At 40.7% G+C, this 21,874-nt stretch overlaps 1 protein-coding gene and 1 pseudogene across 1 annotated transcript in view; one reads left to right on the top strand and one right to left on the bottom strand.

Annotated features, from left to right (window-relative positions):
* Positions 1–21,874, top strand: part of LOC139702888 (cytochrome P450 3A21-like) — a 251,432-nt pseudogene that overhangs the window by 30,218 nt on the left and 199,340 nt on the right.
* Positions 5,447–21,874, bottom strand: part of LOC114106093 (cytochrome P450 3A19-like) — a 49,275-nt gene continuing 32,847 nt past the window's right edge. Inside the window, exons 5-8 of the mRNA XM_071605742.1 lie at positions 10,173–10,333; positions 8,606–8,832; positions 6,125–6,287; positions 5,447–5,542 (exon numbers count right to left, since the gene is read on the bottom strand). Coding sequence (XP_071461843.1) covers positions 5,447–5,542; positions 6,125–6,287; positions 8,606–8,832; positions 10,173–10,333 — 647 coding nt within the window. The remainder of the gene's footprint in view (positions 5,543–6,124; positions 6,288–8,605; positions 8,833–10,172; positions 10,334–21,874) is intronic.

Genomic DNA, 21,874 nt, shown 5'->3' with positions numbered 1-21,874 from the left:
GACAAAATGCATACCCTGAGGCCAGGCCCCCAGTGACCCACCTCTTCCACCAACACCCTACCTGCTTACAGTTGCCCCCAGTTAATCCTTATTGAGGAACTCCAACTCACAGTGAGAGAAAGTGAGCACATTCGTTTCTTCCCAACTCCATTTAGAGAGCCCCCCTTACCCCAAAGTCATAATGGTGAGCTAAGAGAAGTTGAGACTCCATGCTCCAATTCTTAGGTTTATACTCAATACACATTCCCAGACTTGAGTGCTCCTGCAAGGTCCAGCCTGGCATTCTGCCAGGGCATTTCATTTGCATGTCTCTTTGGTATGTTGGCCCTTCCTTAATGTAGTATTTCCCAGTCTAAAAAGGGTGTGTGTGTGATATTTTGATGTTACTTTGATGAAGATATTTTGCTTAACACAGTCTATTCAATCACAGAAGGGCCCACTTGGAGCCTCTGGTGACATTTTTTCTTACAACTTGGTAATAAAACTTTTGGGCTTTTCCTTCTTTGCATGCCATGCTCCCAGTTCAACATCCAGCCATTCTTTAAAATTGACTTCATATGGATCCTTGGAAGCAGTAATAATATTCTTCTGTTGAATGGCAAATGTACCATTTTGAAACAATGAGACTTCCCACTACCTTACACAAATATGAGCCATGTTGAGTGTCACCCAAGTCTGTTGTCAGACAATCTGGTTGAGTTGAGCCAGAGGGAAGACTGAGTTCCCTATGTCCTCTGAGTGCCACAGCAAGGAATGAATGACTGAGGAATCATCTCCAGGCCATTCTCCCTCTCATTGAGTCTGTTCTGCCAACTGGTGATGCTCAGACAGCAGCGCAGAGCCAGGCATGCTCATGTTCACCAAGGTGGCCAGTCACAGCACAGTTTGTTTATTGACCCCCATGCATCAACTCCCTTTGTATGAAAACCCACAAAGGCTGGTGATCCTTTGGCCTGGCTGGCCAGCAACTCAGATGTGTCATACTCACAGCCCCATGCCAGAGTGTTCTATGTCATACAACCCCTGCCCCACCATCCCAAAAGATGAGAGAAATATGGAAAAAATAAATGGTGTACAAGAGAGTCCTGGCAGCTATTTTAACCATGAAACAGCTAGTTCTGCAAAAGTGGCCACGTAGTGGCAGAGGAGAAAACTGTGGCATGGACAAATGGCCCAGCACGCTCTGTAATTCCTCTCATCTACATGGAGGGGGACCCTCCAAAGTTCAGGAACTGTCCTGTTGACTGAGAAGAAAATATGCAATATAAAATAAGAACCCATAATGTGTTCCAGACAGTTTCAATAAGAACTTGCTGCTGCTTTTTAGAGGAGAATGTTTCAGGCAGTGTAGTTTTCATATATTCTGTACAAATCCTGCCATTAAATACAATAAAATTCAATTACATCAACTCATTAGAAAATGTTATCAGAGAGGATTATGTTGCCACAACACCCTGAATTAGTACTTTTCTTTTAGAGACTCAAAGCCATATCTCTATTTTCCTTTTTCATGCTATTGTGATTCATTATTCTTAAGAGTGAAATTGGGACAGAAGTCACACATGGCCTGTGTGGAATCTCTCCTACCCACACATCAAAATATCCTCTTTCCTTCTGTTACATGATGCCAGCATCCCATTAAGAGCAATTTCCCTACTAGATGGTATAGATTCATGCTTTCATGCTGGAGTGTAGATGGAAAGAAAAAAGAAAAGCCCAGTTGGGTTTGGGGTGTTTTTCAGGCTTCTAGTAGATTTTTATATGGGGGGTAAATAAGTCTCTTTATGATGCTAATCTCCCAGAGAAAGGAAAGATAATACAAAAGGAAAGAATAAAATTTCTTAAAATTTCTGTCAGTTTTTTCTGTTCTAGACACTCATGATTTAGATGTAAAAAGGTCTATGAATTTCAGGGTGGAAAAATTGAGTTTTAGGAGGGAGTGATGTGCTAGGAAAGGTTCACAGAAAAGAGGGAATTGTTCAGTCAGCCTCCCAGGGAGTCTGAGGGGCTATGGTGCATTGTACAAATTGTTCTACAGCCAGGAGGGTGCAGGAATCACCATATTAACAGGTATAGTCCTTCAGAATGTCTTTTTCCAGAAAGCCTAGAAGATGAAGAGACAAAAATCCAAGCAAACTGGTTTTCCCCAGAATTCTCAAAGCTTAAAAGGGCGAGGTTCCCACTGCATGTGATAAGAACTTACCCATTAGCTGTATATGGTGAATTCTGGTTCATCACTCTAGGTGCAAACTCAGAGCCAATCAGATTATTCCTGGGAACACACCTCACCATAAATCCCTAAACCCACAGGAATATGGATTTCAGGACAGGGAGGAGCTCGAGCAGTCTGCCTAAGATCAATAGAAAATTCTTAAGGGTTTATAGCAATTTCAATTCCATCATCTATTTTGATCTTCCAAATAGTAAAGGAAAACAGGAACCTGATTAGGCCACCAACTCCAGGCTTCTGGAGGAGAAAAGGCTGGACAGTGACTCACAGATAGAAAGCATAAGGCTGATAGCCAGGAGGACCCGGGTCTCTACAGAAGAATTCAGGGTCAAGTTCTTCACCACTTTCCTTCATCAGTTTTGAATTCTGTATCTTTCTTTCAGCCATATGGGCTGCCCTTTGCAGAAATGTGCCTGCACAGTGTCCCTTCTGTGACAAGCTATGATTCAGTGAGGCCAGTTTTGTGCTGGGGAAGGAGGTGAGGCCAGAGATGAATCCAGTGGAAAAGCCACCTTTGCATCTCCTGGAATTAGAGGGGTCAAGTGTCTTCTTTGCAGTTGGCAAAGAATCATGCACTCTCCTACTTTGACCTTTGTTTGAAAACAGGGACTTAAAGATGCTGCCTTCGGTAAAGACAAGGACTCTGGGGCCTGCAGCTGTACAATGAGTAACTAAAAGCAAGATAAAGCTTGGCATTCTGCCTTCATTCCATATCCTTTTCTAAATATTTGTTGACTGCTCAGCTCTGCACATAAACATGTTAATAATTTAAGGAGTGCTCAGTTAAAAACTAGCAATAGATTACAAATTTATCTAATCTATCTTATCCCCCTTGAAGATTGAGGCAAGACTGAAGGGGCATTCAACTCTCCGCTTTTTAAAAAATATTCTTTTTAGTTGTAGATGAACAAAACACCTTTGTTTAATTTATTTATTTTTATGCAGTGCTGAGGGTCAGACCCAGTGCCTCACACATGCCAGTCAAGTGATCTACCACTGAGCCACAACCCCAGCCCCTCAACTGTCAGCTTTTACAGTATATTGTTTCAGAACCCCAGGGTGGTTCCCAGAAGTCTTCAGTCATTGTTCATTTCCTTCCAGGAAAGTCAGAGACTTTTAGACAGATAAACAAAAGGAGTTTATTCCCTTAACAGGAGCAATCATCTCATGGGACCACACTGCCTCTTTTAGGATTCCAGGTCTGGTAGATAAACATCCTGAACAATAAATAAAATTTATTCCTTTCAAGTGATAAGGACTTCTCAGGAGCCACCTAACAGTGCTAGAAGTGAGATAGTTTGGACAAGACTGCTTAACAATGCATACCTCTTCCCCACTGTCCCGATTCTGTTTCTATTTAAACCTTCGGGTCATGCCAGCACCTGAAAGACATGACTTAAAACATGGATCCCCTTGTCTTTCTGGTGTAGCTAAATTGACTAAAGTTCTTTTCTTGATTTTTGCGATTTCTCTTTGGATTTTGGGGGATGTGGTGAGTGGCTAGACCTGGATTTTGTATCCGGCATGGGACTCCTGTAATTCTTTCAATTTTTATTTTGTGGAAAATTAAGAAATCACTGTGTAATCAATAGTGCCAAAGGTTATGTGATATTATGAGAAACTCAAGTGAAGCCACTGGCATTAATCTCCTGTTGCTGTATTTTTGTTTTTGTTGTTGTTATAGGTGGACACAATATCATTATTTTATTTTTCTGTGATGCTGAGGATCAAACCCAGAGTCTCATGTATGGTAGGTGAGCATTCTATCTCTGAGCACAACCCCAGTCCCATACCTGTGTATTTACAAAACATGAGAACTTTGTCAACACAAGCTCCATCCATATATCTTTGCCCACACAGGTTCCTCTGCCTAGAATATTTTTGTGCCTCATAAAAGACTCCTGCTGAGCCTCCAAAATCCAGCTCTTATAGCACCTATTTTGGTAGAGTCTTTCCTTACTAATCTCAAAGAGTAGGACAACTTATTCTTTGTCTGTAATCCTCAAGACTCTATATGCTGAGGTAGGAGGATCATGAGTTCAAAACTAGTGTCAAAACTCAATGATACCATGAGCATCATAGCTAAAACCTGTATCAATAAATATATATCATATATCATATAACATATAATATATAATATATATGTGGAATGTAGTAGAAAGAATTGGTCATTACCCTATGTGTATATATAGTTACATGACTGGTGTATGTCTACATCATGTACAACCAGAAGGATAAGAAGTTGTACTCCATTTTTGTATAATGTGACAAAATGTGTTCTTCTGTCATGTATAAATAATTAGAACAAACAGTAAAGTGTTGGGGATGTGGCTCAGTGGTTAAAAACCTCTGGATTCAATCCCTGGTAGCAAAACAAATAAATAATTAAATAAATGAATAAAGGCTGCACCATTAGGAGTTGAAGATGGACTACAAATATGTTTCTTGCTTTCCAGAATCAATAAGGGAGATAGGGTGGGAATATGAAATCTAAACTAGAGATACAGTAATAACTACCTCAGTAGAGTGTTACAAATTATGTGCTTCAAAAATTGCAGAAGGACACTATGAATATACTTTTCCAACAATGCAAAAAATCACAGTGGGTTAACTGTATCTATCTTACTATTTAATTTGAATTTCTGAAAAAGCTCCATGTATTCAGTGATTGTGATGATCAAAAGATTGAGCTTTGACTTTCACTGATTCAGTACTATATATCCCCTTAAATGGGCATAGAGGCTTCAGATAAATTTTATAAGGATATGTTTATTGACTTTCTCATTATAAAACTTATCACAGCATATTTCAAAGAACGCATCATATATCAATGTCACTACAAAAGCCACCACAACCACCCTCATTTTCCTTAAAAATTGTTGACAAATTTGGTGATAATTATTGATTCTCTGATCAGAGCTCAAGAGGAGCTGCCAGGACTAACTGGCAGTGAGAGGAGAGAGACCATTAGACCCAGAAAGGGTGAGTCTTTACATCTGGCACTGAGGTGGGCACCTCCTTTCCATCAAAAAATAGATAATACTCTGCAAAGACCTTGAGCAAGCTCAGCAAAGGTCCAGCATCTCTTATCATTCATCAATTGAGGAATATAGAGTCAATCTTCATTTTGAGTTTTCTTCACAAAATACATTTTTGTTCTCTGATGTTATGGGTCCCAGGCTCTGAGGATAACAATGCACAAATCCTTAGGGAAGTTCAGGCTCCCCTTATTGTTACATCTCTACACACAGCCTTCAGAATAATGGGCTTTTGAGGTTGAAGAAGTCCTTGTTTGGCTAATTTCAGGGGAATCTGTAACATATAGACAAGCATTTGGAGAAGCAATGAATGAAACACCAGGAACCAAAACAGCAAAGTAGAGAAGATACATTATGCCCAGAAATGCTCCACAAACATAAAACTACTTTTAGTATCATGTACTTTGAATTCATCCTACTCATTCTCTAAGGTGTGTCATGATTGGATAGTAAAATTATTCATTTATCTGAAAAATTATTTCATAAACATTTATCCTGTACAAGGCCTGAGACAGGGAGGTTCTATAGGTTCCGGTGAGGAGATCTTCTCTCAAACATCAGAACCCTGTGGTCACCACACCTCACGACTGTGCACAGGGTCTCTCCAGGAGACTTGGAGATGAATTTACACTGTGCTCAAGTTCACTGTCCACACACTTTGGTCTTCATAAAGCCATAGACTTAGAGCCCCCATGGTGATGAACTCTAAAAATCTCAAAGATGGTGCAAAAGTGACTCACTGGACTATAAATCTAATAATTTAATGATGAATAAGCATATATTTTTCTGTGACTAGGCCCCTCTGTTTGGAAAAACATCTTGAAATAAAACATTATTTATATGAAAATCTACTGACCTGGGTTTCCTTACAAGTTTGGAAGGAGAAGTTCTGCATTACTTTGACAAGAGCAACTTTCATGTTCATGAGAGCAAACCTCATGCCAATGCAGTTTCGAGGGCCATTTCCAAAGGGCATGTATATGTACGGATCAATGCTGTCCTTGTTTTTCTTACTGAACCTGGTTCCACAATAGATGACAAGTCAACAAAACATTAAAACCACAACAGTTACTTGTTTCAGTTGTGCCTTAGACACCCACAAGCAGTGGTGTAAAAGATGATTTCTGGGCTGGTCATTGAAATCCAGCTGTGGTTTTGCTATGAGAATTGTTAAGCTATGGAGTTTTTCCACCTTTCTCCCCCTTAGCCTATAGGAGTTTCTCCACCTTTTTCCCCCTTAGCCTATAGGATCTTTGGGTCTTTTTGAGATGAGATAAATGCTATTTCAAAGGAAATCATGGTAAATTGAGACAGTAAAGGAAACTAAACACACATAAAATATAAGGAGTATAAGAGTGAATACATAAAATGAAATGAGACAGTGGTTATGTAGGTTATGGCACATGCTATAAAATTTGAAAACACAGACACACACACACACACACACACACACACACACACATGCATACACACAGAGTCATGGTGCCATATCTGAGGAGAATTAGTTTTAGCATCGGAATAAACAAAATCCTGCATGATCAAGTCTCTTATAAAAACAATGGGGAACTACTTGTATAACCTATGCACATCCTGAAATATATTTTAAATCATCTCTGGATTGCTTATAATAACTAATAATATTTAAATACTACGTAAATACTTATTGTATTAGACTGTTTAGGGGAAACTGACAAGAATAAAAGTTTATTTAATAAGTTGAAATTATAGATGCAAAAACCATACATACAGGGTGAGCACAGTGGCACACGCCTGTAATCCCAGTGACTTGGGAGACGGAGACAGTAGGATCCCAAGTTCAAAGACAGCTTCAGCAATTTAGCGAGGCATTAAACAACTCAAACCCTGTCTCTAATAAAATACAAAATAGGGCTATGGATGTGGCTCAGTGGTCGACTGCCCATGAGTTCAATTACTGGTACCACCCCAAAAATCATACATACAGAAGTTGAATGCATATATTATCAAGTGCTAACAAAAATCAAATAAAATATCATACAATCTAATTTTGCAAAAATATCTATATATACATAGAAATATGTTTATGAGAACATGATCATATTATTAATTCATGATTATTTAAAGAATTTAACAAACTAAAACGTTTATTCTCAGCAAAAGAAATAATTTGTGAGGTGAATAAAGAGCCTACAGCTTGGGTAGAACATCAATCTCTAGGGTATATAAAGAACTCAAAAGCGAAGCACCAAAAAAAAAAAAATAACCTAATCAATAAATGGGGCAAGAACCTTAACAGACACTTCTCAGAAGAGGATATACAATCAATCAACAAATATATGAGAAATGCAAATCAAAACTACTCTAAGATATAATCTCACTCCAGTCAGAATGGCAGCTATTATGAAGACAACAATAAGAGTTGGCAAGGATGTAGGGAAAAAAGTACACTCATACATTGCTTGTGGGACTGTAAATTGGTGCAGCCAATATGGAAAGCAGTATGGAGATTCCTTGGAAATCTGGGAATGGAACCATCATTTGACCCAGCTATTCCTCTCCTCGGTTTATACCCAAAAGACTTAAAAACAGCATGCTACAGGGACACAGCCACATCAATGTTTATAGCAGCACAATTCACAATAAACTGTGAAGCTAATCTAGATGCCCTTCAGTAGATGAATGGATTTAAAAATGTGGCATATATACACAATGGAATTTTACTCAGCATTAAAAGAGAATAAAATCATGGCCATTTGCAAAGTAAATGGATGGTGTTGGAGAAGATAATGCTAAGTGAAGTTAGCCAATTCCAAAAAAACAAATGCCAAATGTTTTCTCTGATATAAGGAAGCTGACTCATAGTGGGGTAGGAACGGGGAGCATGGGAGGAACAGATGAACTCTAGATAGAGCAGAGGGTGGAAGGGTAAGGGAGGGGGCAGGGGGTTAGCATGGGTGGTGGAATGTGATGAACATCATTATCCAAAGTACATGTATGAAGACACAAATTGGTGTCAACATACTTTATATACAAACAGAGTTATGAGAAATTGTGTTACATATGTGTAATAAGAATTGTAATGCATTCTGTTGTCATTTATTTTTTTAAAAATCAACTAAAATTTTTAAAAAAAGAATTCAGGATAGTGAATGGACATAGCATTCGTTTTGTTCCTTGTCACAAATTCATATCATTTTGCAAGAAAATGTTATATTTATAACAGGAAAACTGCTTAAAATACAAAGACATATATAAAAATGATTACATAGCTACCTGTATGTCATCTATGATAAGAAATACAAGGACATGCTTGGACAACCCTAGCCCAGGGCGGTTCCCTTTCCCAGAGGCCCTGTACCTTTCAGGGCGGAACTCCTCAGGCTCTGGCCAGTACTGTGGGTCTCGATGAAGAACATAGTTTGGCATCATCACCACTGTTCCCTTCCTAATGGGCACTCCATTGATTTCAACATCTTTCTTACAGACCCTCTCAAGTCTGCCAGCAATTGGGAACAACCTGAGAGTTTCATTCACCACCATGTCCAGGTACTCCATCTGTAACACGGTATCATAGGTAGCAGGTGCCTGAAGAGAAAAAAAGAGATTTTTTGAAATTCATGTTTAGAACTAACTTTAAACACAATCTGCGTAGTTTTATTAAAGTGTTAGGAGGTCTCAAGAATAACAGAATGGTGAAGGAGAGTAGTACTTACAATTGCCTAAGCATTATAATAACAATCATGTCCATTTGACAACCATGTCCATGGCCCATTGAGAAGTACAGAGTAGTTATGTACATAAGAGACCTTTGGGACAATCCCAAATTCAGTGTGTAATATCCTCAGCATCATCATGTACTACTTTTTCTCATGTGAGGAAAAGTAACTAATAGAATATGACAATTACACTCAGGTAAAATATGTGAAAGTCACTGTAACCTTTCACTACAAAAATCATGTCTATTTCAAGGAAATAGAACATAGAAAAGAGGAAATAACCCATTATACATCCGGTTTTTTCTTGAATAATCCTGCTTTGAATATATATATATATATATATATATATATATATATACACACACACACACACACTATATCATGTAAAAAATGTTGGGAAAAATGGTAACTTCTACCCTAATACCACCAAAAGAAGGCTAAGATTGGATGGCACCATGTCACACAGTTTCAGTTCCAGAAAACGTTCTAAGGAGAACAGGAAGCCACTCTCAGCCCGACCCTCTGTTGCTGGACCCGTCTTCTGGTTGTTCTTCAGGGCTTCATTGTGATCTCTGAAGAAGCTTTGTGCCCACTTCACTCCAAACCAGCCATGCCAGCCCCAGAGACCAGGTGTCTTGATATCTGATAGACTCCCTGTTTAGGCAGAGGTGTGAGGACAGCAGGCACAACATGTGGCTAATGCCTGGTGTGACATTGGAGAGGACACAAGGTAGAAGTAAAGTGTTTGGCTCAGGAGCCAGAAAACCTGACTCATCCCTTGGCAGCTTCTCTCTAATACATGACTAGAGTGTGAAGATGTGTGGAGCAGAGCAGAGTTGGCCTGCCCACCAAGCCCAGGCTCACTCAGCAGACAGCCAGGAAGGAGCTCATGCCACAGCTCAGCAGAGCCAATGATCTGGACACTTGAGTGACACATGCTTACACTTCCTAGGTATCATCATGGTAACTGGTAATGGGTTAATGGGTACAACTGAAATTTCACTCTTAAAAATTCCTTGTAGTTTTGGAAATAGCATTTTCTCCAAAATACTGTTTTCTCCTTCATTTGTCTCTTCAGATCTTTTCCAAATAGAGCTGGTGAAAAGAATCAGTGACTATATTTTGGACAAAGCCTCCTAGGAAGGGATGAGGAGGCAGTCTTGCTGAGGCTCCGCCTCTCTCCTCCCTCTCCAGGTACCATCTTCTCACCTTATTGGGCAAAGCCGCATCAATCTCCTGCTGCAGTTTGGTCTGGGCATCAGGATGGGTGGCCAGTTCATACAAAATGAAGGAAAGAGCACTGCTAGTGGTCTCATAGCCAGCAAAAATGAAGATAATTGATTGGGCCACAAGCTCCAGGTCAGACAGGGCTAATGGAAGAGGAAACACAATTCAGGTAAATCCAGCAAATCACAACATCAGGGTTTGGATTAATAGAAATCACATTAAAACCCACAATCACCAGGCAGGACCATGGAAAAGCAGTTCAGGGTCATTCTCAGAGTGGTTTTCCCTCTCGTGTTTATCTGATAGAGGAGACAATGGAAAACTTTTTTTAATCCAGTTTTCCTGAGGTCTGTACCACACTTGGACTTGGCTTCTAGCTGTGCCATTCTCAGCACCACCAAAGATAGGTAATTTCAAGAGACACCATTTCTATCTAAGATACACAGTATGATCAATATGTCCCTTAAATTTTGTGTAAGTAAAAAAGGGGATGATATTCTCATCCAGGAAAATTTTAAATTATTCTAGGTAACATATAGCTTGAAACACTGATTTGATTGTTTATAATACTAAGGTTTCAGTGTGTGGTCAACTGAAGAATCTTTCATCTAAGCATGTTGGAGGAAATGTAAGGAAATATTGGGCAGCAAAGAGACTGTTGCTACTCAAAGCCTGGTCCATGGACAAGCAGCATCAACAGCATTTGGGAAATTATTAGAAACACAGAATCTCAAACCCACCCTACAACTACCAAGTCAAAATGTGAACTTCCATGAAATGTGATGATTCTTGTGCATATCTTCCCTTGAGAAGTAGGGCTCATGCCAGTGAGAGGCATCAGGTAATAGAAGACCTGGGGCACCTGTCTTCAAAATGGATGACCTCAGAATACACAGAAACTACACAGTAACACACAATGTTATAAGAGTAGTCACTGACACTGATATAATGAATGTCATTAAAGTAGCAAAAGAAAACTGTCAATAGAGAAACAGTAAACATGACACGTGGGGAAAAAGTTGGGTGTATTTTAGTAAAACACAACACTATTCAGACACGAGTGAATGTCACCTTCCCTAGAACATGCCCTCTCTCTGCTCTACTTCATGCACACCAAACAGCTCTTCTCATAGAAGCTGACCTCCGTCTTGATTTTTCTCTTGACAGAAGCTAAGCACAATCATGAAATTAACTCATGTATCTTGGAATGCATCAGGACTTTTAGATACCTGGGGCCCTGAAATAAACATGGTCCCTATGCCAAACATGCAATTTGGGATAAAAAAATAATACACAAAACAAGTGTTTGAAAGGTCTACAGAGTTCAGATTTACTGATGTTTTTTCCTATGATGTTTTTCTATGATGATGCCTTGGGAACATCTAATTATGAAATCTTTTATCCCAATGAGTTTGAACCCCATGAAATAGGACTAAAGTCAAGGTTTGGGCCAGGTGCAGTGGCACACACCTGTAATCCCAGTGGGAGGATAAGGCAAGAGGATCACAAGTCCAAAGCTAACTTCAGCAAGGTGCTATACAACTCAACAAGACCCTATCTCTAAATAAAATGTGAAGTAGGGCTGGAAATGTGGCTCAGTGGTTGAGTGCCCCTGAGTTCAATCCCTGATACCCCACTCCCCAACGCCAAAAAAAGGTCAAGGTTTGAAGCTTGGATGTTTGCATTCGTAGCTACCAGCCATATGTGAATGTTTAAATTTTAATTAATTAAAAATCAATACACTTCAGTTCCTCGGTGGCACTAGCCACATGTCAAATAGACTGTTTCCATCATCACAGAAAGCTGAATAGAACTGGGTAGATACATATAGGATAGATGGATGGATGGTGATTTTCTATGATAATGTTATGGGAACATTTAATTATCAAATCTTTTATCCCAGTGAGTATGAACCCCATGAAATAGGACTATAAAGTCAAAGTTTGGGCCAGGTGCAGTGGCACACACAGGTAATCCCTATGGGAGGCTGAGGAGTGGATCACGAGTTCAAAGCCAATCTCAGCAACAGCGAGGCACTATGCAACACAATGAGACCCCCGTCTCTAAATAAAATACAAAGTAGGGCTGAGGATGTGGCTCAGTGGTTGAGTGCCCCTGAGTTTAATTCCTGGTAACCCTGTCCCCTGCACCAAAAAAATAAGTCAAGGTTTGGATCTCAGATGTTTGCATTCATAGGTACTAGCCACGTGTGGGTGTTTAAATTAAGTCAATACACTTCAGTTCCTCAGTGGCACTAGGACATTGTGAGATTATCCTTTAATCAATGGTGACATTTCATCAGCACATGAGGATTCTTCCTGAAAAGATAGAGAAAAACATAATTTAAGGGGTACAAGTAAGAATGGGTTGCCTAAGGAAGGAAGAGAGAATAGAGCCAGATCATGGAAAACTTAAACTAAGGAGGTTCATAGAGAATGTCAGAAACTAATGAAGAAAGAGAAAGAGATGTGTGTGGATAATTAGGTAGAAAAGATGTGTGCAGATCATGTTGACTAGGTTGGAGTTGAAAGAACAAACAAGGCTCGTCGTTGGAGAAAATGCCCATTTATTGAGGAACAGCTCTGCATATTTATAGAACCATGTGTGGTTTGACAGTTATGTCAGTTTAACTGTTTAATGGCTTTACAGTTGGCATGGGATGCTTTCTGATTGGTGGGTAAGGATCATGTGAGCCAGCAGGGCTAGTCTGATTGGTGGGTAAGGATCATGTGAGCCAGCAGAGCTCATCATTGGACGGCTCTTCTCGGGGGATGGGGAAGTTAGTCTTTGGAACTGGGGTGACTCCCAACATTCCCCCCTCTTTGTTATTAAATGAGAGTGGGCATCGACTCATTCTAGCTGCTTCCTGCTAGGATGGGATGTGTGAGAGGATCAGAAAGGAGGGAAGTAGGAGTCCCCAAAGGAGGGCAGAGAGGACCAGTATAACTTCAGGAACCAGATCAATGAAGGTTCCTTGCACCACAGATCCATAATGATGTCAGTCCATTCAGCATAAGTCTTGACTGGAGGTATCATCAGTAGACAGGAGTTGGTAATTCCTGAGGAGAAGCTGGTTAAAAGCTTGATTAGAAATTTTTTACCCACCTGAGTCTGAATGAACTTTATGATAAAGGGAAGGAACAGGCACGGGGAATTTTTATAGCCCAAATGTAATGGGGTCTCTGGGTCTGCAAGCTGCCTTGTTGGCACAAGGGGGTTAAGTGTTCAGCCTTGGGTGGGGGCTTGGGCGTTTGACCTAGCTCCCTCCCCTCTCTATTCAAACTCTCCTACCTGGGTGTCTCTGAAATCAGCTTGCTTCTCTCTTTACCTTTCTTGAAATATCCCAACTTTCCAAACCAGCTTGCTTCTCTCACTTATCACTGTTCCCAGCTTTCCCTAGTCACACCAAGAAAGCATGGGCTTTGTAATAAAGAAGGCAGCTTCTCCCATGCTCTGAACAAAAGCAGCCAAGGGAGGATGGTGGCCCATTGTTACCAGATTTCCCTTTGAGAGCAGTCAGATCTCTCTAGGTTTTATGTGAAATGCCTCAAACTTAAATATTGATACTTGAAATTCTTATGAAACTGGGAGGGTAAACACAACACACATGTTCCTCCTTAGGCACAGAAGGCAACTGGTAAAGTGCTCTCTTATGATAAAGGTAGTTCACACTTATTCAGGGGTCACCATTCTCTGGACACCTAAGTTGTTTGTCAGAAGGACAACACACAACGGTCCCACTACTGGCCAGATCCAAGAAAGTAGGGGGTCTGTAAGGAGGAGAAGGGGGTCTGGCTGGAGGGGGGCCCTTAGGGTCACTTGCTTTGAATCTCCAGACATAGGGCAAAGAGAGGACACAAGAGAGTCCAGAAATGAGAGGGAGCATTAGGTATTGGGCTAAGAACGGAGACATGGGAGAGGCAGAGCTTGAGGGGATCTTGTGGGGATGGATGACAAGAGTACTTAATGACAGGTGATGATCGTTGGCTCTTCTGATGAAGGTGTAGGAGTGCCAGGCTTGAGCCTGGAAATGTGAATCCATGGGGTAAGTTGGTTATTAAACAGCTTGAGTTTGGCCGCCAAAAAAGTGCACATAATCACCTGAGCAGGACCCTACCATTTTGGTTTTAGAGGAGGCTTTTCCCCTCGTGGGCAAAAGTAAACAAGTTGACCAGGTGTTAAGGAAGTAGGGTTTTGAAAGAGACTGGGGTCAGGAAAGAGGCAGTCTTGATAGTGCCAGAGTTAAGAGCATAGATGGAAGAGGAGGGGCAGGGCATAGGTTTCAGAGATGGGTAGGGGTTCTGTAGGCAACCCAAGAGGAACGAGGGGATGGCCATACATGACTTTGAAAGGTGAGAGATTAGAAGGCTTCTTTAGCAAGGCTCTAATGTGCAATAAAGGCAAGGGGAGCAATTTTACCCAGTCTAGGCTTAATTCCATGGTGAGCTTGGTGAGGGTCTCTTTTTTTTTTTTTTTTTTTTTTTTTATTTATTTATTTTTTTTATTGGTTGTTCAAAACATTACACAGCTCATGACATATCATCTTCCATACATTTGATTCAAGTGGGTTATGAACTCCCATTTTTTACCCCAAATACAAGTTGCAGAATCACATCGGTTACACATCCACATTTTTACATAATACCATATTAGTGACTGTTGTATTCTGCTACCTTTCCTATCCCCTACTATCCCCCCTCCCCTTCCCTCTCATCTTCCCTCTCTACCCCATCTGCTGTTGTTTAATTCTCTCCCTTGTTTTTTTTTTCCCCCTTTCCCCTCACAAACTCTTATATGTAATTTTGTGTAACAATGAGGGTCTCCTTCCATTTCCATAGTTTCCCTTCTCTCTCCCTTTCTCTCCCCCCACTCGTCTCTGTTTAATGTTAATCTTTTCCTCATGCTCTTCTTCCCTGTTCTGATCTTAGTTGCTCTCTTTATATCAAGGAAGACATTTGGCATTTGTTTTTTAAGGATTGGCTAGCTTCACTTAGCATAATCTGCTCTAATGCCATCCATTTCCCTGCAAAATCCATGATTTTGTCATTTTTTAGTGCTGCGTAATACTCCATTGTGTATAAATGCCACAGTTTTTTAATCCATTCATCTATTGAAGGGCATCTGGGTTGATTCCAAAGTCTAGTTATTGTGAATTGTGCTGCCATGATCATTGATGTGGCAGTATCCCTATAGTATGCTCTTTTAAGGTCCTCAGGGAATAGACCGAGAAGGGCGATAGCTGGGTCAAATGGTGGTTCCATTCCCAGCTTTCCTAGGAATCTCCATACTGCTTTCCATATTGGCCGCACCAGTTTGCAGTTCCACCAGCAATGTACAAGCGTACCCTTTTCCCCACATCCTCGCCAGCACTTATTGTTGCTTGACTTCATAATGGCTGCCAATCTTACTGGAGTGAGATGGTATCTTAGGGTGGTTTTGATTTGCATTTCTCTGACTGCTAGAGATGGTGAGCATTTTTTCATGTACTTATTGATAGATTGTATGTCCTCCTCTGAGAAGTGTCTGTTCAGGTCCTTCGCCCATTTGTTGATAGGGTTGTTTGTTATCTTGTTGTTTAATTTTTTGAGTTCTTTGTATATTCTGGATATTAGGGCTCTATCTGAAGTGTGAGGAGTAAAGATTTGTTCCCAGGATGTAGGTTCCCTATTTACCTCTCTTATTGTTTCTCTTGCTGAGAGAAAACTTTTTAGTTTGAGTAAGTCCCATTTGTTGATTCTAGTTATTAACTTTTGTGCTATGGGCGTCCTATTAAGGAATTTGGAGCCCGACCCCACAATGTGTAGATTGAAGCCAACTTTTTCTTCTATCAGGTGCAGAGTCTCTGATTTGATATCTAGGTCCTTGATCCATTTTGAATTTACTTTTGTGCATGGCGAGAGAAAGGGGTTCAGCTTCATTTTGTTGCATATGGATTTCCAGTTTTCCCAGCACCATTTGTTGAAGATGCTATCCTTTCTCCATTGCATGCTTTTAGCGCCTTTATCAAATATAAGAAAGTTGTAATTTTGTGGATTGGTCTCTGTGTCCTCTATTCTGTACCATTGATCCACCTTCCTGTTTTGGTACCAGTACCATGCTGTTTTTGTTACTATTGCTCTGTAGTACAGTTTGAAATCTGGTATCGCTATACCTCCCGATTCACACTTCCTGCTTAGAATTGCTTTTGCTATTCTGGGTCTTTTGTTTTTCCATATGAATTTCATGATAGCTTTATCTATTTCTACCAGAAATGCCGTTGGGATTTTGATTGGCATTGCATTGAACCTGTAGAGAACTTTGGGTAATATCGCCATTTTGATGATGTTGGTTCTGCCTATCCATGAACAGGGTACATTTTTCCATCTTCTAAGATCTTCTTCTATCTCTCTCTTTAGGGTTCTGTAGTTTTCATTGTATAAATCTTTCACCTCTTTTGTTAGGTTGATTCCCAAGTATTTTATTTTTTTTGAGGATATTGTGAATGGGGTGGTTTTCCTCATTTCCATTTCAGAAGTTTTGTTACTGATATACAGGAATGCCTTTGATTTATGCGTGTTGATTTTATATCCTGCCACTTTGCTGAATTCATTTATCAGTTCTAGTAGTTTCTTTGTAGACCCTTTTGGGTCTTCTAAGTATAGGATCATATCGTCCGCAAATAGTGATATTTTAAGTTCTTCTTTTCCTATTTTTATGCCTTTAATTTCTCTTGTCTGTCTAATTGCTCTGGCTAGTATTTCAAGGACTAAATTAAATAGAAGAGGTGAGAGAGGGCATCCCTGTCTTGTTCCAGATTTTAGCGGGAATGCCTTCAGTTTTTCTCCATTTAGAATGATGCTAGCCTGAGGCTTAGCATATATAGCTTTTACAATGTTGAGGTAAGTTCCTGTTATCCCCAGTTTTTCTAGTGTTTTGAACATAAAAGGATGCTGTACTTTGTCGAATGCTTTTTCTGCATCTATCGAGACGATCATATGGTTCTTATCTTTAAGTCTATTGATGTGGTGAATAATATTTATTGATTTCCGTATATTGAACCAACCTTGCATCCCAGGGATGAATCCTACTTGATCATGGTGCACAATTTTTTTGATATGCTTTTGTATTCGATTCGCCAGGATTTTATTGAGAATTTTTGCATCTATGTTCATTAGAGATATTGGTCTATAGTTTTCTTTCTTTGAAGTGTCTTTGTCTGGTTTCGGGATCAGGGTGATGTTGGCCTCATAGAATGAATTTGGAAGAGCTCCTTCTTTTTCTATTTCTTGAAATAGCTTGAAAAGTATTGGTATTAATTCTTCTTTGAAGGTTTTGTAAAACTCCGCTGTATACCCATCTGGTCCAGGGCTTTTTTTGGTTGGTAGTCTTTTGATGGCTTCTTCTATTTCTTCCTTTGTTATTGGTCTGTTTAAATTGTGTGTGTCTTCCTGACTCAATCTGGGCAGCTCATATGACTTAAGAAATTTATCGATGTCTTCACTGTCTTCTATTTTATTAGAATATAGGGTTTCAAAATACTTTCTAATTATCTTCTGTATTTCTGTAGTGTCTGTTGTGATATTGCCTTTTTCATCCCGTATGTTAGTGATTTGAGTTTTCTCTCTTCTTCTCTTCGTTAGCATGGCTAAGGGTCTGTCGATCTTATTTATTTTTTCAAAGAACCAACTTTTAGTTTTATCAATTTTTTCAATGGTTTTTTTTGTTTCAATTTTGTTGATTTCCGCTCTGATTTTAATTATTTCTTGTCTTCTGCTATATTTGCTGTTGTTTTGCTCTTCCTTTTCTAGGGTTTTGAGATGTCGTGTGAGTTCGTTTATTTGTTGGTTTTTTCTTTTTTTGAGGAATGAACTCCAGGAAATGAATTTCCCTCTTAAAACTGCTTTCATTGTGTCCCATAGATTCCGGTATGTTGTGTCTGAATTGTCGTTTATCTCTAAGAATTTTTTGATTTCCTCCTTTATGTCTTCTGTAACCCATTGATCATTCAGTAACATATTGTTTATTTTCCATGTGATGCAGGATTTTTCCTTCCTTCTTTTTTCATTGATTTCCAGTTTCATTCCATTATGATCAGATATGGTGCATGGTATTATCTCCACTCCTTTATATTTACTAAGAGTTGCCCTATGGCATAATATATGATCTATCTTTGAGTACGATCCATGTGCTGCTGAGAAGAACGTGTATCCACTTGATGATGGTTGATATATTCTATATATGTCGGTTAAGTCTAGGTTATTGATTGTGTCATTGAGTTCTATAGTTTCTTTATTCAGCTTTTGTCTGGAGGATCTGTCTAATGGCGAGAGCGGTGTGTTGAAGTCACCCATAATTATTGTGTTGTGGTCAATTTGACTCTTGAACTTGAGGAGAGTTTGTTTTATGAATGTTGCTGCACCATTATTTGGTGCATATAAATTGATAATTGTTATGTCTTGTTGGTGAATAGTTCCTTTTAACAGGATATAGTGTCCTTCTTTATCCCTTTTGATTAACTTAGGTTTGAAGTTGAGTTTATTCGATATGAGTATGGCCACTCCTGCTTGCTTCCGAGGGCCATGTGAGTGGTATGATTTTTCCCAACCTTTCACCTTCAACCTGTGTATGTCTTTTCCTATCATATGAGTCTCCTGAAGGCAGCATATTGTTGGATTTGTTTTTTTGATCCAGGTTACCAGCCTGTGTCTCTTGATTGGTGAGTTTAGTCCATTAACATTTAAGGTTACAATTGAAATATGATTTGTACTTCCAGTCATGTTTATTTATTTATTTATTTTAGTTTGGCTAGTTTTTACTTTTTGGTTGTTTTCCTCCGCCTTTACTGAGATACCTCCCGCTGTTGGTTTTGGGCACTGTTTTTCCATTCCTCTTCTTGTAGAATTTTGCCCAAAATGCTTTGCAGTGCTGGTTTTCTGGCTGCGAAATCTTTTAGCTTTTGTTTATCGTGAAAGATTTTAATTTCATTGTCAAATCTGAAGCTTAATTTTGCTGGATACAATATTCTTGGTTGGAATCCATTATTTTTCAGCGTTTGAAATACATTGTTCCAGGATCTTCTCGCTTTCAAAGTCTGTGATGAAAAATCAGCCGTTATCCTAATTGGTTTACCCCTGAATGTAATCTGCCTCCTTTCCCTCGTAGCTTTTAATATTCTCTCCTTGTTCTGTATGTTGGCTATCTTCATAATTATATGTCTTGGAGTTGGCCTATTACAGTTTTGGATGTTTGGGGTCCTGTAGGCTTCCAGGATTTGGCAATCCATTCCATCTTTCATCTCTGGGAAGTTTTCTAGGATTATTTCATTCAGTAGGTTGTCCATTCCTTTGGCTTGAATCTCTGTGCCTTCTTCTATCCCAATGACTCTCAAATTTGGTTTTTTGATGAAATCCCATATCTCTTGGATAGATTGCTCGTGAGATTTAAGCATCTTTTCAGTATTGACTATATTCTTTTCAAGTTGATAAACTTTGTCTTCATTATCTGATGTTCTGACTTCTACTTGATCTAGTCTATTTGTAATATTCTCGTTAGCATTTTTAATCTGGTTTATGGTTTCTTGCATTTCTAAAATCACTGTTTGGTTTTTTTTTAAGATCTCTATCTCCTGGTAAAGCTCGTTCTTTGCAGATTGTATTTGTTTGTTTAGTTGGTTTTCAAAATATACTTTCAATTCTTGGATTTGCTGTCTCATGTCTTCTCTAAAATTCCGTTCCATCTGAGTTAGGTATGCCTTGATTTCTTTCCCTGTCCATGTTTCTGATGCTTCTAGGTCCTCCTGTAGATTTAAGTTGTCCTGCATTATCTGTACTCCTTTTTTCCCTGTTTTTTTCATGTTGTTCACTTTACTTTCCAGCTCTATTTGACTGCTTTGTAACTGCCTTCTCCTATACATTTGTTTTGGCTTTGTTTATATCTGTTGTTTCTCCTTTGTGGTGGGAGATTATGCCTATAGATGTTGGGCTTTATTGTACTTTAGAGCTGATTCATTCAATTTATAAAGGGCTTCCGGATTTTGTATGCATATAGTGATTTGTTTTTTGTTCTTAGGACTTTATGTTGGGTGCTATGAAGGTATACGGGTTAGTATGTCTTGGCTACTTTAGAAGATTGCTCTACTGAAGGGGGATGCTAACCGTCAATTGGATCAGGGTGTTGGTAGTAGCTAGGTATTTAGGAGCACTATAGACGGCCTCGAAACATTCACCTGTTTGCATTTAGACAGTTACACGAAATGGAGGACGTAATGCTTGGGATGAAAGTTGGGGGGAAGGGAAAGGAAGGTGCTCTTGAAAAGTAAGAAGGAGGGGGAGTTAGATAGCATAGAGGAGAATGGAAAGAACAATAAAACTTGGAAGGGGAGAGAAAGAGGGAAAAAGGGAGAGAAAAGATAAAATAAAATAAGAAATAAAATTAGGTCTTAGAGATCCATTTTCTTCTCTTCCCGTAGGCAAAGCTGTGCCCTCCAGGCTGAGATTTGCCCTCAATGTGTCAACAGCAATCCCTGTAAGGCGGCTCCTGGGAGTCTCTCAATCCTGTTGGTCCAGAGCCGTTTCACTTCTACGGCCCCTCCTCCCCTTCCTCCTGCCAGCCAGCCAGGTCCTGTGCACCGGAGGAGGTTCTCCAAGGATTTGGTTACACTTTCAGCACCTCTGGGTGTTCTATTTCCCTAGTGACTGAGCACTCTCTCTGTCATTCATCTAAGCCCCAGTGCTGTGGAGCTGTGTTCTGGGAGTCAATAGTTTAATTTTTCCTGACCCCTTTGGTGGGCACACCTTCGGAGTCTGGCGGCTAAGACCATTGGTGTCGCCACTGGTGGTAATGGGAGTTGGGGGTCGAGGATCCCATCTGCTTCCCTCAGCCCCTACAATCACGACCACTCCGCTAGCAGTAGGAGGAGTTGGGGGTCTGGAGTGTCCTCTGTTTCCCTCCGCCCCTACTGTCACGCCCTCTCAGTTGGCGGTTGGGGGAGTTGGGGGTGGGGAGTCTTCTCTGCTTCCCTCCGCCCCTACAGTCACGCCCACGTCACTGGCAGTATTGGGAGTTAGGGGTCGGGAGTCCCTTGGCCCTTACAGTCACGCCCACGGAGAGATTTTGAAGTTTCCCGGTTGTTTGTATCTGATGCTGGTGGGAGTCACACACCTGCCAAAGTAGATTCCGCTGGGAAGGAATCTCTTTGGCCGAACTTTGGTGACTTCCCCTCTCTGCAATGGCGGGCCCCTGCCTCCTTGCTGGAGTGTCCGAAGGGAGGGGTGGAACTGGCTTGTCTCTGGTCTGACCCAATCTCTGGTTTTAGTTCCCAGTTCGCTATTTCATAAAGGCTTGGTTAGATTTCCTTCACGCCGTCTCAGGGGGGGAGCTGTTTGCCGGGTGGGTGGGGCCGTTCGCAGTGGGGGCGGGGCCGTTAGCAGAGCTTGGAGGGCACAGGCCGTCTGCCGGGCAGGGACCCTTCTCGAAGCGCAGGGCCGCTGGGGGCCGACTGCAGAGCCTGGGGTGGTGGCCGCGGGCGGGGTGCCAGCAGAGCCCGGAGGGCGGGGGCCCCGTTTGCCGGGTGGGCGGGGCGTTAGCAGCGCCGGGAGGGCACAGGCCGTTTGCCAGGCCAAGCAGGGATCCTTCTCGCTGCGCGGGCCGCCAGGGCCGCCTGCAGAGCCGAGCCTGCGCTGGCCGGGGGCGGGGCCGCCAACGGA

Source organism: Marmota flaviventris, chromosome 19 (assembly GCF_047511675.1).
Source record: "Marmota flaviventris isolate mMarFla1 chromosome 19, mMarFla1.hap1, whole genome shotgun sequence".
Taxonomy (NCBI): Eukaryota; Metazoa; Chordata; class Mammalia; order Rodentia; family Sciuridae; genus Marmota; species Marmota flaviventris.
This window is presented reverse-complemented; position numbering and strand designations above follow the sequence as displayed.